Raw genomic sequence first — 17,049 nt, 5'->3', positions numbered from 1 at the left:
CCCCGTTAGAAAAACGAATACCGAGAGCCGCCGGGCCCCTGAAGTCCCACCGTGCCTGCGCGGGGGCGCCGCTGCAGCGAGCGGCCTGCGCGCCTCCGCCGGTGGGCAGGGCCGCGCCCGGCGCTCCCGAGGCTGCCGCGGGGCGGGCCGGAGCCCCCAGCCGCCGGCTCCGGGGCGGTACCGGGGAGGCGGGGCGGGCCGGGGGTGGCGGGAGCGGGGCGGGGGCAGCGCGCTGCCGCCGGGGGAAGATGGCGGGCGCGGAGGTGGCGGCGCTGCGCCTGTCGCGGCAGGAGCGGGAGCTGCGCTGGCTGACGGCGGAGGTCGGCCGGCTGAAGGGGCAGGAGGCGCCGTGCGGCCCCGGGACCTGCAGCCCCGAGCTGCAGCGGCTGCGGGTCGAGAACGAGAAGCTGCGCTACCGCCTCCTGCACCTGCGCCGCAGCCTGGCGGCCGAGCTGGGCAGGGCCGCGCCAGAGGAGCAGCGGCCGCCGGGCCCCGCCGCGGCGGAGCCTCCAGACCGCGGCGAGGTAGCGCCCGCGGCCGGGCCCCCCCGGGGCCCTCCTCGGTGCGGGCGGGGTCGGCGGTGTGCCGGGCCTCTGCGGGGAGGGGGGGGGCAGGAGGGGCTCCCGGCGCCGAAGGGCCGGCCCCAGGCAGCGCGGCCGCGGGCTCGGGGGTGGGAGCCTGCGGCGGGTGCTGCCCGCGCCCCTCGAGCAGCCGCAGCACGGAGCGGTGCCGCTCCCGGCAGTCCCTGCCTTCGCATAAAGGTGGAGTAAGTTCATCAGCCCCCCAGAGTTGGTTTTAGTGCTCCCCAGACAGTTTTAATCTCCCGGTAGGTCGCTGGGAGATCCTGCCGGTGACGATTGCAGTGGAAAAATTGGGGAAACCGCGTTGAGATTTTGCTTGGTGAGCAGTTGTGCACTGCCTGCTGAACATCAAAAGGACACTGCCTAGATGTGTCATGAGAAGGTCTTCCTCTGTACCAAGAACATATTTTTATTCGATTGTAATTCCCTTTTTAGCCCAGTATTGCATTGTTGTAGTTTGTTTTGTTTCGGTGATTGCTGGGAAAAGTCTTAAAGGCATAGGGGTATACTTCATATTATCACTGTTTCAGAAAGTCTCCAGTGCAAGTCCAACTGTTGCAGTGAATCAAAATACAGAGGAAAAGAACAAAGAAAATGAAGCTGTGAACCGACATCAGAATGATGTAAGGCATTGTTTTATACCACATAATAATAGAAGGGGAAGTATTACTTGGTTAGGTTCAGAAAACATGCTGAAATCTGAAATACTTTGCTGTATTTTGAAATCCAAGGTTTTGAGAAGACTTGTAATAGCATGCGTATAGAAAAAAACATTTAGAGCTTCCTCTTGCATGTAAGTAGTAGGGTTACTTATGCATTCTTAGATCTCTACTTTTTAAATAACAGAAGGATTTGGACTTTTGGAAAATAAAGGTCAAGATACTGTGATTCCTGAAGAGAGCGGTGGTTCATGAATAGTTAAACAGTGTGCATGATGACTGGAAGAGGATGTTAGCAGCACTGGCTCTAGTGCAATAGATATTAATAAGTCACCTTATGCCAAACTGAAAGAAACTTCCTGTGAACTATTTTATTTTAATCTGTTGCTTTGAGTGGACTGGCAGAAGCTTGTTGGAGTTATCCAGACTTCTCTAGGATGTCAGCCAAATACAAATTCTGAGGCAGGAATGTAGGCTGCATTCTGATGTCAAACACATAAAGCCATTTAGGTCTAGATTGATGAAAGTGCATTGGAAAACTGGAAAGGCAGCAAGGTAGATGGGACTATCCTGCGTATAATTATTTACAAATGCTTTACTGCTTATTAGTATAAATTCTAGTACAGTGAAATCTGGTCTTGGAACCACTAGGGATGGATGAACACTGCGAATCCTTTTATTCTGTTTCTCTCACAAATATGTATATGTACGATTTATTTGTTACAGCTACAGTGTGAGCCAAGCTTCATAGAAGACAGACTGAAGCTTTATGAAGCACTGAAAAAAGAACATGACGCTTTGCTAGCTTACAGAGCAGCCAACCAGAGCAAACCTATCAAAATTATTCTGACAGATGGAAAGATGGCTGAAGGGGAATCTTGGAAAACCACACCATATCAGTTAGCTGTAGGAATTAGGTAACCTGCAGATTCAAGGAGTTTTACTTTCACAGTGATGCATCTGTTACTATCATCTCTTACCTTGATGAATAACATATGTATGTCAGTCAGTGGATGGGGATTCTCTAAAATTGGTTTATTTGGAAAGCATTGAAACTTCAGCTTAATGCAGAACAAACAGCTGGGTGAAGTTACTGTTCTGAGTGGTGCTTGAGGTTCTGTGCTGGAATCATAATGCTTGCTTCCAATTAAAAAATACAGCTATCAGTGGGAGTGCCAGGAATTGAGAGGCGTCTGAAGTTTTGTGAGTTTCTAGATTAACACTAGAAACTGTTGTTAGAAGCAGTCTTTCGTCCAGATCCCCAGCACTGAAAACTGTTGAATGAAACTTGAAGAACTTAAGGCTATACCTTAAAAGTAGAAAAGTGTTTAAGATGGCCACAGAAACAAAAATTAAAGGTCTTTAGGTGCTATGAGATATGGGTGGGTGTCTCACAGGATTTAGAAACCTAAGCACTTTTGCAAATCTGAGCCTAAATATTTTGGTGTCTTGTCATCATTTGTGTTTTTTTTTAGTCAAGTGTTGGCTTCAAATGCAGTCATAGCCAAAGTGAATGGTGAATTGTGGGACCTGGATCGTCCACTGGAGGGAGACTGTGCTCTGGAGCTGCTTATGTTTGATAATGAAGAAGCAAAAGCTGTGAGTAAACACTCACTAGTTTCTGCTTGATTAAAGGAACTAAAAACATTAAATTGATTGCAGCATTATCCTTTTTACATCTTGAATTTTAAAAAATCCCCCAAACTACTCAAGTAATGTGTTTGTCATGATTCAACAAAGAAGATTAGATGCTAAGCACCTGTAATCTATAGGTGAATAAAATCCTAGTGTTCTTTTCTTCCCTTCACTTTTACATAAACAGGTTCTTTCTCAAACAAGGTCATACAGAATGTCTTCATTTGTATGCTAATCTGAAATATTCTGATATCTTCTAAGACATGCTTTCTGTGGTTTGACTCAGTTTGTTTGATGGTCAGTCACTGAAAGGAACAATAAGGCTGTCTTACGGTTTTCTGAAAATTGTCCAATATCACACTGGAGTCATAAATAAAAGCTACACCTCTTTGTACTGGCACTGTTTATTAGAAACTTAAGTAGGTATGTCTTAGTCAATTAAACTATGAATATTCTTGGTGACACAACCAAGATTTTTTTTTTTTATGCGATTCAGTCTTAAGTCTATGTTTATCTTTATGCAGTTGAATTAGACTTCGTATTGTTAAAAAATTATTCATGTGATTAAGGTTGTTTGAGGCATTTTGGGAACCTGTAAAGGCTTTATCTTGTAGCAGTGTCTATGAAGTGGTCTGAATTAATAGGTACTTATAACATAAAACTGGTATTGATTTACTGGGTTGTTGACTCCTCTCCTCTGACATTTAAGGTAACGTGGTTTACAGTCTTACTAATAAATGTACTGGACGTGAGCAATGGTAACTTAATTGGCTACATTGCTTTAGATGCAGTTAGTATTGCATAGACAACTGACTGGAAACTAACTTATAGATGATCAAGAAACAGTAAGTACTAAGGTGATGGAATCATGCAGAGGTATTATCATCTTTCAGGCTGAAATACAATGGGGATTTATTGCTACACTTATTGCCATTATATTAACGATGTAGGATACCTCCAAACGAGAACAGGAACTTCTCACAGAATTTAAACAACTCTGATTCCAGTGTATCCCCATCTGCAGATATACCTCTGTCTTGGTTTTTTTTTTTTCAGTTATGCAATACCAAAGACCCCATGACTTGCTCACCTGACTTTATTTGCAGGTTTATTGGCATTCAAGTGCTCATATTCTTGGAGAAGCCATGGAAGGTTATTTTGGGGGCTGCTTATGCTATGGACCACCAATTGAGAATGGATTTTATTATGACATGTATATTGAAGATAGGTAAAATTTCAGTGTCTAAGAACTTTAATACTCTGTATTGAAGCTTGGTAATAGAATTAATTTTGTTCAGTCTCATTTCTGCATGCTAAAAAAGTAAAATCATAGTATGGGTTTAAAACTGACAGGTTAGTCTTCTATGTACACGTATATATTGAGTGTGTGTGTGTATATTTAAATGTAAGAGCAGTGTTCAGATACCTGCTCCCTAAGACTTACAGCTGTTGCAAATTCTGTGAAAAAATATAGTGTTTGGGTAAAACTTTCTGAAGTTCGTGGGAGGTGTAGGAGACAGTTTCCTTGAAGAATCATGGCAGCTTGGCTTCAAAATGCCATAGTCACTTGTTGAAATGGCACGTATGCATGTAACTCATATAGGTGTTTACTACTTTTCTAATCCTTGTGCACAGCTTTACAATTCTGTTTTTTCCTTGTTATCTTTCTGTAGTCAGGGAGAATACTGAATCTGCATCAGCTGATAAACTAGCTCTTGCAGCTGGGTTGAACCTTTTTTTTTTCTTTTTTCTTAAATCGTACGTATTTTGAACTACAGATGTTCCAGACATTTAAGCATGTCAAAGACTGTTCTAGGAGTGATTGCAGTGGGTTTATTGAGGGTGATACCGGTTGTGTTTCTAAGTTTAGTGTCTGAAAGTACAGCTGATTGTAAGAAACTAAAAAACTAAGAAAATACTTTGACAAATCACAACAAAACATCCCATGTTTTTCAAATCAATCATTTTGATATTCCCATTTTAAAATTTATATTTCTTTTGCCTATGTCTTTTTGTTTAGAGGTGTTTCTAGTACTGAATTCCCACTACTCGAGAACCGCTGTAAAAATATCATAAAAGAGAAACAGGCTTTTGAAAGGCTGGAAGTCAAAAAGGAGATCCTGTTAGACATGTTTAAGGTAAATCTTTGGAGTAGCTGTGATTCTGGTACAATGATCTTTTTAAATGTAACTTTTATAAAATACTCTGTGTGACTGACTCATCAGAATAGTAGCTGTCTAGTAAAACAGAGAAAAAGAATAGCATCCTTTTCCCCTTTTCCATATCTCAGGTATTCAGGATGTTTTCAGGCAATAATAAAAACAATTTCTTATTACACGAAAACACCTCAAGTTCAATGAGATGTCTAAGAAATGAGCACACAAAAGGCATACATTCATTCTGTCTCACTTGCAGAGACTTTGTCCTTAAGTCCTCTGTTTTATGCAGTGAATATTACCACTCTCACTCTACTGTGTTTTAATTGCCTTTCAAAAGTGCTCTGAGGTGTTCAGGTGCTAATCACTGTGCATAACACACCCTCAGGGAAATTAAGGTATTTTTGTCTCTACCTTGTTGTTTTATAACGCTTCTGAAAGGATCTTGAACTTTTACCTAAATATATGTGATCGTGTGGGGGTTTTTTAGTTGTGTTTTTTACTGATGAATTTACATTATTAATTAATAAATTTAAGATAGAATTTTTAGTAGCCATTTTATTGATGTTTCTGACTTTTTGTTTCCTCACACAGTATAACAAGTTTAAGTGTCGTATCCTTAATGAGAAAGTGAACACACCAACTACCACAATATACAGGTAAAGAAAATTAAGTTAAAAGGTGTTAGGAAATATTTCTGTACTTAAGTGTATTTCACTTAAATTGAGAGGAGAAGAAATTATTCTTTTATTCTGACTTCTGAATACTTGTGTGATTGGGACTTCTGTTTGTAATTAATAATTGCTACTTATGTAAAATCAGATCTCTTCTTTCTCTGATGGGGTAGATTAGGTCTCTTATCTGTGGACAAATGGCAAATCCACTTTTCACTTATTCCCTCTGGTTTAAGTAAACAGAATAAAATAAGTTACCACCCATGGCATTGAATTGTTGGGTGATGGGTAAAGCTAACTCTTAGCTCAGTGTGGTGTGGGATAAGGAACTTGTTCATTCAGTTGCCAGGCAGAAAACTAGTTAGCTGCAAAATGGCAAAAGCATTTTTTTCTGTTTGATGTGCATAGTTTGATATTTCCTGGCCAACTTTAGCTAAGTTTACAAACAGAACTGTATGAATTGTGGAGAGTGTTATGATGCTCTTGGTAATGGATCAAGTGTGCTGAGTATTTACTGAGTGAATATTCTGCCTCAGGTAAAAGACAGAATTACATTTAAGATGCACTGAGTTTGCTGAGTGTTGCATATGTATAGCTATTACTGTGTTTGAACATGTTAATGCTTGACATGTATGCCATTAGTGACTGTATTTAAAAATGTTGCAGTGTTTTGAAATAAATGCTTTTTTTCTTTTGGTGTATAGATGTGGTCCGCTGATTGATCTCTGCAGGGGTCCACATGTGAGACACACTGGAAAAATTAAGGCCCTTAAAATATTTAAGGTAAGTTTAAATTAACTGTGCATTAAAACTGAACAAAAATATAGGTCAGTTGATTTTAGTTATGTATTTATTTTTCATAAAGTAATTATGCTAGTCCTCTGTAGTTTTCTTTGCTTACTCCAAAAATAGTCTTTCATTTCTTTCCCAGCTGCCATTGTACTGTAGTAGAACTACAGATTTTCATCATCCATCTGCTTCCAAGGTTTACTGGTTAACCATCACAACAGTACATCAGTGAAAGTTAACAGCATCTTTATTATCACAGTATTAGTGCAGTAACATGCGTGCTTAGGCTATAATGAAGAGCACTGCAAAAATACTCAAGCTAGTAGTGACTAGGTGAGCTGTGGAAGCAATCATACCATGCACATAGAGAAGTGCAGTGCCAAAGCCAATGGGGCAGTACTGTGCTAGTAGCTCTAACCAGCACTGCACTTTGTTGTACAAATGTCCTGGTTTGAGTCGGTACCAGCTATCTCATCTGTGTGTGGGGTGTGTGTGCATGCTCAGTCCTGCAGTAAATGAACATCCAAGATACTCATTGGATCAGAAAATAGTATATTCACCTTCTAAGATGGTATCTTTCAGGTTCAGGAGGTAAAGTGGACCCTGGCGGATCTGCAAGTGCTACTTTTTTAAAATGGCATCGCTCACAGGAAAGCCAGAGACAGTGTTTGCAGGTGCCTCTGGTTGCAATGTCATTGGAGTTACTTGCAGATGATAATTTTGGTAACCTTATTAGGCTGACCTCACTGGAACATTCTTCATAGTCGCTTTTGCTATCTTCCTAACTGAAGTTTATGGAGCTCTGAGTTCTGGGGATTAAGTGTTAGACTGTCAAAACAGCTAGGATTTAACTGTGAGAGGGAGATAGTTTCATTTTGCTTTCATGTTTCTCTACTGCAATTATGTTTAGAACATAAACAAGTGCTGCTTTTTTTGAAGACACAATGTGAGATAAAACATGCCATGATGTGAGTTACAACAAACTACCTAAGTAGAATAAAAGTATGACTTGAGCTGTCACTTTTGTTTGTCTTCTGTATAGTATGCTGACTAAAAGGCAGTGCAAGTATTTCTGTATTATAAACAAATGCTGGATGACGGCACATAATTCTTTTTCTAATGAAAAAAACACAACATTTGAATGCTTTAGTGTTTATTCCTCCTTTCCTTGAATTATATAATATTAAAGTATGGGTTTTGTGCATCAGAATTCCTCTACATATTGGGAAGGGAAATCTGACATGGAAACTCTGCAAAGAATATATGGAATATCCTTTCCTGATAACAAAATGTTGAAGGAATGGGAAAAATTCCAGGAAGAAGCCAGAAACCGGGACCATAGGAAAATTGGAAAGGTACACTATTTCATGGTTTACTCCTTTTTTTCTTTATGCTTCTCTAATAGAATTAATTCTCTTTCACTGTTGGTTTTTTAAATTTTATTTTTTGACTGTTTGAATGGGAGCCAGTTCTGTGAACTTCTTGTTGTTAGTTTTATTTTTAAACTTTATTTCTATAAACTCGACTTGTTATTTGCATACAAATGTTAAACTGATGGTGGGAAGAAGTAATGGGCTAGTCCCTCAATTTAGGGAAGTATATCTTAAACCTTTTAGTGTAGAGTTTTTTCGGATCCTACCTAAAACACTATATTTTTCATAGAAGAGAGAAATTACTGAAAAATATGTAAAATGGTTTGGTCAGTCTTTATTATAGACATAAATAAGATAATAGTTAAGTATATGTATGTGCAGTACTTCAGTTGTAGTTTTAAATATTGTTCATATATTCCTCTACTAGATTTATATGAGCTCCTTTAATCTTAAATTGAGATGTTCGATTGACACAGATAAGGATTGTGACCTAATACTGGTCATGGTGTCATGCAGTCTCCTAATTGTCACCTTTGCTATAGTTTTTAGAGAAGTTGGGAGTTATAGGGAGGGTATCTGAGAGAAGACAAGAAGCTTTGTGTATGTTTTAAAGGCACAATGGGCAGTACGGGTGAACAGGAAGACATTTATTTGAAAAACTCATGTGTAAATGAAGGTCGGCATCGTTGGCCAAGAAGATTCAGGACAAACCTCGCACTACTTATTGACAGACATGAAAAAAGAGACAGTGAAGAGCCTTATAAGCAAAGATGAACAACCAAGGGTAGCTCAGAAGAGGAAGAGCCAGTGAGGAATTTACAGAAAACATGACAAAGGGAAGAAGCAGAAAAAATTAGCTTTACAGAAGTGTTCATGCTTATATGTATTAACTCATTAAGACTTGTATAGTATTTGTTTGATTATTTCTATGCCTTTTCAAAACCAAATTACCTAGAATCAGTCAACTTATCTAGTGTCTATGTATCTAATATCTTTGATACTGAAGAGGCTAAGGTTCTCCAAAGATTTATCAGAGCCATACTGCTGAGCTTCTGTTTTTGAGACAGAATGCTGATAAAGAATGACTGGCTCACAAGCTTCAGCCATCAGCCCTCAGATACGATGGGTATATGCTTAATTGCTTTGGTTCCTAAAGGTAAGATTGGTTAAGGCTTTAGGATTTTGAGGAAATGTATGTTTACATAGTCACAGAGTCAAATGGAATTCCAGTGTTATTACGGACTTGTAAAAGTAAAAGCTACAGGTAAAGTAACTATTGTTGCTGACAACTTGTAGACTTCTGGAAATCACCTCATTGGTGTAATATTTCATTTCTGTGGAGAGAGTCTCAACATGTGTGAAATGATCATGTTCTGCAGTTCCACCTGAAGTGGTGTTTACAGTGTTTTGTTTTTAATTTACCTAGGAGCAAGAACTCTTCTTCTTTCATGATTTGAGTCCTGGAAGCTGCTTCTTCCTCCCCAGGGGTGCCTTTCTTTATAACACACTTGTGGATTTCATACGAGTGAGTATATACTAATGTAACTCCTAATAAGCTTAATTATCAGTTGATAGGCCATTCATAGCACTGAGCTATACACAAAAACATCTGTGTATGTAAACATATACCAGATTTTCACTGTGTTTATACAGATCTAACCTTTTCGAAAATAGGGCAGAGTAAAGCATTGACCTGTGCTTTTTCCAGTTGTGCAAAACCTACATGTGCAGTAGCCCTTTATTCTCCCAGTAAATCTCCATCATAAGAACACAGTTAAATATAATGAGGCTTTTTGCTTGTCAAAAGCTCTGTCACCTTTTAAATGTTGAATTTGTTTTGTAGGAGGAATATCACAGGCGTAACTTTACTGAAGTTGTATCTCCAAACATCTTCAACAGTAAACTCTGGGAAGTTTCAGGACACTGGCAGCACTACAGTGAAAATATGTTCTCTTTTGAGATTGAGAAGGAAACTTTCGCCCTTAAACCCATGAATTGTCCAGGACATTGGTTTGTACTCCTAACTGAAAAACTTCTTATTTTACTATATTTATCCTCTGTGGGGCTGAGGGGGGAGTGTTCATGTGTGTTATCATGTATGTTCACAAGAAACTACTAGTGTGCCCAGACAGCCGCCCTGACAGTGGCCCAAAGCAGACCAAATACAGTTCTTGTAGGAGCATCTTTCAGTAAGTCCACACTAAGTGAGCAAGGTTTCTGCATGCTAATACTAGTCTGTAGCACTAGTAAACATGAATTATGTTGGGATAGAGATAGGCATCAGATATGGTGTACCAAAAGAAGATACAGATGGGCTAGTCGATTGTTATTCTCACAGTGGTTTTTCTAGGTGTCTAGCAATACATTCTGAGTGCTGCACTTACTCTATTTGCCTGCCTTTTAGGATGCAGGCAACTGAAATGCATAAATACTTAAAAATGTGATTACTGTCTGTACAGATCTTGTTTTAGTTACTGCTTTGTAATCCTTCTGTAAGAAGGATTAAAAAAAGGTTCTTTCATGTTCCTTCTAGCTTGATGTTTGCCCATCGTCCACGATCCTGGAGGGAAATGCCTCTTAGACTTGCAGACTTTGGAGTTCTTCACCGAAATGAACTCTCTGGGACTTTAAGTGGCTTGACTCGTGTAAGGCGCTTCCAACAAGATGATGCTCACATCTTTTGCACAATAGAACAGGTAAAAAGAAAACCAAACCCAGAAAACCAACAACACGCCCCCCACAAGTCAACAAAAAAAAAAAAAAAAGAAAACCTCTTCCCTTCCCAGTGCAAGCTAACATTACACAACAAAAAAATCCCTGAAGTATTTCAGCTCTAGCTTCTTCTGTTGTGTTGCTTTGTAGTGTGATGATTTCTTAACTTTCCGCAATATTGCTGGTCAGTACCCTGTTGAACTTGTAACAAGTTTCTCAAATAGTAGTGCCATAATTTTGTTATTTATTTTTTTCTTTGGAATTAAAAAATGCTTATATCAAAAGAAGAAAGCAATGTTATTTGAGGGATGTTACTGATTGTGAATTACATAATAACATTTTATGTATAGAATTTTTCCCATTAGAAAGATACATTGATCACAATCCCAAAAGGGAAAGTCTTTTGTATCTCCCCTTGCAAAGAAAGAAGCTGTTGACCACATTGTTTTCCATGGTAATGCTGAATAAACACTTCATTCTGTTAGTAATGCCATAGATTTTAGTGGAGCAATGTGAGTAAATTGATGTACTCTTGTTAAGTCTGAGTCATGCCATTTGGCTCCAGAAGCCCAGGCTTAACAGGAACATTACTTTTCTTGCCATGCTTTGAAGCCACACCACTTCAGTCCTGTCTTTACCCATTACCTAGATTTGGGTTTGGAGGATGTAATTTTCATGTGATTTTTTTTTAATTTGTTTTTTATTTAATGGACTCATATTCTGGTTATGAGGAATTCAGCAAATACAATTATATTTTTATATAAGTAAATTTTAACTAATATCTTTTTTTTAACCTTTAAGATTGAAGAAGAAATTAAGGGCTGTCTTGATTTCTTGAAGTCAGTGTATGCGGTCTTTGGTTTTACCTTTCAACTAAATCTTTCTACAAGACCAGAAAATTATCTAGGAGAGTTAGAGATCTGGGATCATGCAGAAAAGGTAATTAATTTAAAAGCAAACAAACAAACAAACCTCTTAATATTTATATTTGCAGATGTGGATATTTAACTAAGTTCTTTCATATTGAATAGTGAAATTAGTGAAATTGCTTAAATCACATGCTAAATAGTGTCCTTAGTGGAAATGTGATGTTTTTGAACAAGCATTAAATGTGAGATTTCTGTATAAAATGAGAACTTTCTGATTCTTACTTGGCCTCTTATCTTGAACTGATTTGGTTTTTATTGATCTCTTTTTCTGATTAATCACAACATTTGTACACGGAACTACTCTTATTTCAAGATTATTTATCATAAATGACTAAATGCTTGAACAACAGGAGTCATGCTGCCTGCTGACTTCCTTTACATTTCAAAGGCAAATGCTTTGACTTACAGTAATGAAAGGCCCTGCTATACCTTTTTTAATTATTCCTCATTTTTATGATTAGCAACTTCAAAACAGCTTGAATAACTTTGGAGAGCAATGGCATTTGAATCCAGGAGATGGAGCATTTTATGGTCCTAAGGTTAGTGAATCAGCATTTTAATACAGCTTTGGGATGGACAAGGACACAGTCACAATGCAGGTGAACTATACTTAGTAACTGTGTTACTTTGCTTCACAGATTGATATTAAAATCAAAGATGCTATTGGCAGGTACCATCAATGTGCTACTATCCAACTTGACTTCCAACTACCCATTCGATTTAATCTTACTTATGTTGGGTGAGTGGTTGAACCAAACGTCTTCGTCTTTTAAATTACATCATTAAAAAAAATGGTTACTTTCATTATCTGTATTTCCCATTAAACTGGCATGTATTAATGCTCTGTTGCTCATTTAACAAATGATTAGCCTGTGTATTGGTAGTCTGGTTAAGGAAGGACACATGCCTGGTGGGTAGAGGACTGAGTCGCAAACTTGAAGATACTTCCGATGACTCACTTTAATTTTAAATGCTACTGATTGCAGGAAAACTTAATGATCTGTCTTGCCTGCTAGTTCTGAAGACAATTGATCATATATAATGCTAAAGGAAACTCAGTTGAGTCATTTTTCACTTTCAGCCTAGTGTTTCCTTTGAAGACATTGCATGCAAATCCAAATGTGTCTTAAGGAGCTAGTATGTTTATAAGTAGTACTTCATTCTTTTTATCAGATAAAGTTACTTAACTTTGAACATAAACCAAATGTTAACAGTGTTTGGCTTCCAGCTAGGATGAGGGATATTTATCCATTGAGTGAATTAATCTTAATACCATGTTGAGTTGAACACATGCTTTATTTTGTTTGTGTTGTTGTTTTTCTTGTTTATCTTGCTGTGTTTGGGTTTGCATATGACAAAGAGTTCCATGGGGAAGATATAATAATCTTATTTTTTGGTCCTGCTGCATATTCTACAGTAAATGTCAAAGCTCTTTGGTAGGTGATAATAGCTGTCAGGAACATCAGCTGGCTTTTTATTAATCATGAGATTGTAATTTAAGGAAAGAAATGAACAGTAGGGGAAGGTAAGATCCTGTGCAACAAAACAAAAGGAAGACATAGCAGAAAAGAAAGAGCGAGAAAGCACATAAAATACTAAAATGCACAGAAACGGAGCTGAGTCAGTTGAGTGTTGTCAAACTTAGGAGTGTGTGCCTGTGCCACTACCTACAGGTGTGATTATTTTAAGTTGCCATGAGTATTCAGTATGCCTTTAAAAGCCCAGGTGACTTAAAGTACATTTTTAATAAAAACGGTAGATTTTGCCTAAGTATAAATAATTTAATTCTTGTCTTTCCATGAAAAGTAGAATCACAAATATTAGAGGATTATCTGTGTGTGAGCTAAGATTTTTTTTTTTTAAAAACAAAGCAAAAACACCTTTACTTATTCTTTTCCAGTAAGGATGGCGATGATAAGAAAAGACCAGTGATTATTCACAGAGCTATTTTGGGATCTGTGGAGAGAATGATAGCTATTCTAGCAGAAAATTACGGAGGAAAATGGTATGTGGCACAAATGCAGTTCTGAAATGTTTAACAACATAAAGAATACAGATCCTCCTTAATGTCCCATATATTATAATGCAAAATAACATTCCTGGAATTTTCTCAAAAAATACATATAGGTAATATTACAAAAAAAGGAGTCGAATTTTATGGTTTGAGTTTTATGATATGCTTTTAAGTTCATTATTAGAAATGAGATTTCAGGGAAAATTATACAATAAAGCATAAATAAGAATTGTAATTGAATGTATATGTTCGTATATACATATATATGTGTACATATGTGTATGTGTATATGTGTATGTTCTTGTTCCTCTTAAAAATCATGCTTTTGTACTGAGATGATGTTAGATGTATGTAAAGCAATTATTTATATAGACATGAATTAGTTCTAGTACGTGAAATACTGTTTTAGCTTGTAGGATGTATTGTTTCATCTTGAATAATCTCTGAAGATATTTCTTCATTAATGTATTTAAAGCTTTAAGGAAGAGTTGATTCTTACTTTCAGCCACCTATCTGTCTGACTGTCTACCCTCTGCTATAAAGTTATAAATTGGAAATTAGACAAAAGAATAAAATTCTGTTTAATATTGTGAAGTCAGCTAGGAAGTGAACAAGATCAAAATTCAACATATGTCATTTTACTGGAATTAATCTGTTGTTATTTTATGTGAACTTGAAAAGAAGGTGGTAATGTATTATCCAACATTAGCTAACAAATATTTTTATAAAATAAATTATCATTGGGGAACATGACTATGGATATAAATGCAAATGTAAAATGCACTCTCATTTCATTTTTGTTGTCCTGCTTGCCAGGCCATTCTGGCTGTCTCCACGGCAGGTCATGGTTGTGCCTGTGGGACCTACTTCTGAAGAGTATGCCCAGCAGGTGAGAGTAGGGCCTTCCTTTTTATAGTAGCAAGCATTTTAATAGCTCCTTGTGTACTTGTCCTAGAACAAAGAATGAGTGCTTTAATAATTTTGGAGACGTATTGCAGAAGGAGATTTTTTTTTTTCCATATAGTCTAAATTATGTATAAGCCTGAAAAAGGAATATGTAACCTTAAATATTTTGGATTCTGTTGTTATGTATGTACTTCAGTAATTACTAACTGAAGAAACAAACCTTATATACTAATTAATGTTCCATTACAGAATTAATCTGCTTAAAGTAGGGGCAGAGTCAGTTTCTTTCATTTCACAGCATGTATACTCTTGGCTACATTATATTTGACCATGGTTGGTTTTAGCCCTCTCTTCTGCTTTTATTCTAATGCAAGCATAAGTCAGCTTCACTGATCTCTTTACAATGATTGACAAGAGCAAAATTATTCACATACATCAGTTAATTATTGGAAGGGATTACCGCATGCACACATTTATGTTGTAGAATATGTACCGTAATATTAAATGAGAGTTTTTTGGGGTTTTTTTAGGTTTGCAGTGAATTTTTTGAAGCAGGATTTATGTCAGATGTGGATCTAGATCAAAGCTGCACATTAAACAAGAAAATCAGAAATGCACAGCTGGCCCAATACAACTTCATCTTAGGTAATTGCAGAATCTTACGTTTCTGTATATCATTGGAGTTTTAATGTGCATAGAGTTTGTCTGGATTGATTTTGTAATGGAGGTAGTCAGTTTAATATTGTTTGTGATATGTCTTGCAGTTGTTGGAGAAAAGGAGAAAGCGAACAATGCTGTCAACGTGCGAACAAGAGACAACAAAGTTCATGGAGAGATTTCAGTATCTTCTGCTATTGAGAAACTCAGGAAATTTAAGAGTTCACATATTCCAAATGCAGAAGAAGAATTCTGATGATATTGTTAGGAAAAAAAAATATTAGCTGCCCCTGTGAAATATTGTTTCTTTCCTCCCGTGCAGCAGTAATGCTCATCTGAGAGAATTTTCAGTTAATGGATACACAAAATAAGTGAATGTAGCAATGGTGGTAATCCAGGAATAGCATGAGTGACAGATGCAACTGCCAACTCCTTTGACAATCCCATGGGATTTCAGTCTGTGCGAGTCGCAGAATACTTATTTTTAAAGTCCTGTATCTCTGCTAAATTGTGTTGGGTTTGCTGTGGAAGTAAATCAGGGCTGCACAAAGTCAAGGAATAGGAGACTGGGAAGTGTACTGGCTGCTTCTGTGAGCGCTGAGCTACCTCAGTCACACAGCTGCTCTGTAACTGGTGTGACGTGGAATGAAAATCTTGGCAGTTGGTAGGTGCATCCGGAGCATTTTGGTGCAGTTTCTTTCTGATTCTGGATTATATCAATTTGGGGGAGGAGGAATAGCTTGGTGTTCTTTATGAATTTATGTTCACAGGCTACAAATACATTGGTGGTTTTGGAAATCTTGGTGAAACAAGGCATGGATTGATAATTGGTTACTGTAAAGGTGATTGCCAAGAATGAAGTTGAATTATTCACGATATCTGTGTGTAGAAAGTGTTTTTATTTTTTCCAATGTTTGCTGTTGATTTGGCTTTTTTTCTAGAACCAACCAACCTTTGAAAAAACTTTGTAATTTATTGTTGTATTTGCTTGGGATACGGAGAACACTGAAAAGGTGCAGATGACAGTTTTCATTTTAAAAGTGTATGTTGGAATTTAAATTGGCCATATTTATCTTGTTCGTGCTTATAAATTATTTTAAAGTTACTGTTGCAGGCAATTGAGTCAGATTTTTTGAGATTAATTTTTACCACAATTCTTTTTTCACGTTTATATTCTATTTTTTTTTTTGTTAGAAGACTTAAATAGCATTAAATATGTTACTCAATCATCTAAGCTATACAACTGTAGTTGTGATTTTAAATATCACTGAAATGAAGCAGAAAATACTATTTAGTGCATAAGTCTTCCATAAATACGAAGCTAGTGTTTTACTTCTGCCCGATACTTGTACAGGTTTGTTCAGTAGGTCTGTTTTTGGTTTTGTGTTAGTTTGGGTTTGTGTACCCATTTTTACTGATTATGCCTGGCTTTTAAAAGAAAAGAGAAAAAAAAAAAAAAAGAGGGAATTGAAGAAGTGTTGGGAAAGCTTTCTGTTGACTTTATAGAATTAACATGAGCTGTGGAGGGTGTTTTTTATTTACATTTATTATTATACTTTGAAAAAATACTAAAGAATCCTATTTTGATGGGGTAGAGCCTATATGATATGGGGAAACGTATTCAGACCACAGAATTAAAATTGGGGGGCAGGGTTAACTGAATTCCTAGGTTTTGCAAATACAAGACTAGCTTTTTAGGATACATATATCAGTGCTGTCACCAGCTGAGCTGCCGCACTGAGAGGTCACTGGAGGATATGAATTCATAGAAATAATATAGATCAAACTTTTCTCGAGGGAGGCGTAGGTCGAGAGGACAGGCAGGCGCGGGACCGAGGGCGGAGAGCCCTGCCCGCGATCGGTAGCCTGCGGGGGCCCCAGCGTGGTGCTGACGGACGGTTCGGCCGCCTCCCTCAAGCCAGAAGCTGCAAGGCCGGGCCGCGGTGGGCGCTGGCCGGAGGCCG

The 17,049-nt window shown here is 37.9% G+C and overlaps 1 protein-coding gene across 1 annotated transcript; it reads left to right on the top strand.

Moving 5' to 3' along the window:
* Positions 1-227: 227 nt before the first annotated feature.
* Positions 228-16,190, top strand: TARS3 (threonyl-tRNA synthetase 3). Its single transcript, XM_074916847.1, has 19 exons — positions 228-524; positions 1,112-1,204; positions 1,967-2,157; positions 2,716-2,839; positions 3,982-4,103; positions 4,896-5,013; positions 5,626-5,690; positions 6,410-6,488; positions 7,703-7,849; positions 9,294-9,392; positions 9,711-9,877; positions 10,401-10,563; positions 11,381-11,518; positions 11,970-12,047; positions 12,147-12,247; positions 13,409-13,513; positions 14,339-14,411; positions 14,959-15,073; positions 15,193-16,190. The coding sequence occupies exons 1-19, from the start codon at positions 249-251 to the stop codon at positions 15,339-15,341; spliced, it is 2,403 nt and encodes an 800-aa protein (XP_074772948.1). The 5' UTR covers positions 228-248; the 3' UTR covers positions 15,342-16,190.
* The last annotated feature ends 859 nt before the right edge of the window (positions 16,191-17,049 follow it).

Source organism: Athene noctua, chromosome 13 (genome assembly GCF_965140245.1).
Source record: "Athene noctua chromosome 13, bAthNoc1.hap1.1, whole genome shotgun sequence".
Lineage (NCBI taxonomy): Eukaryota > Metazoa > Chordata > Aves > Strigiformes > Strigidae > Athene > Athene noctua.
Note: the sequence above shows the minus strand (reverse complement) of the source record. Positions and strands in the feature narration are given on the sequence as shown.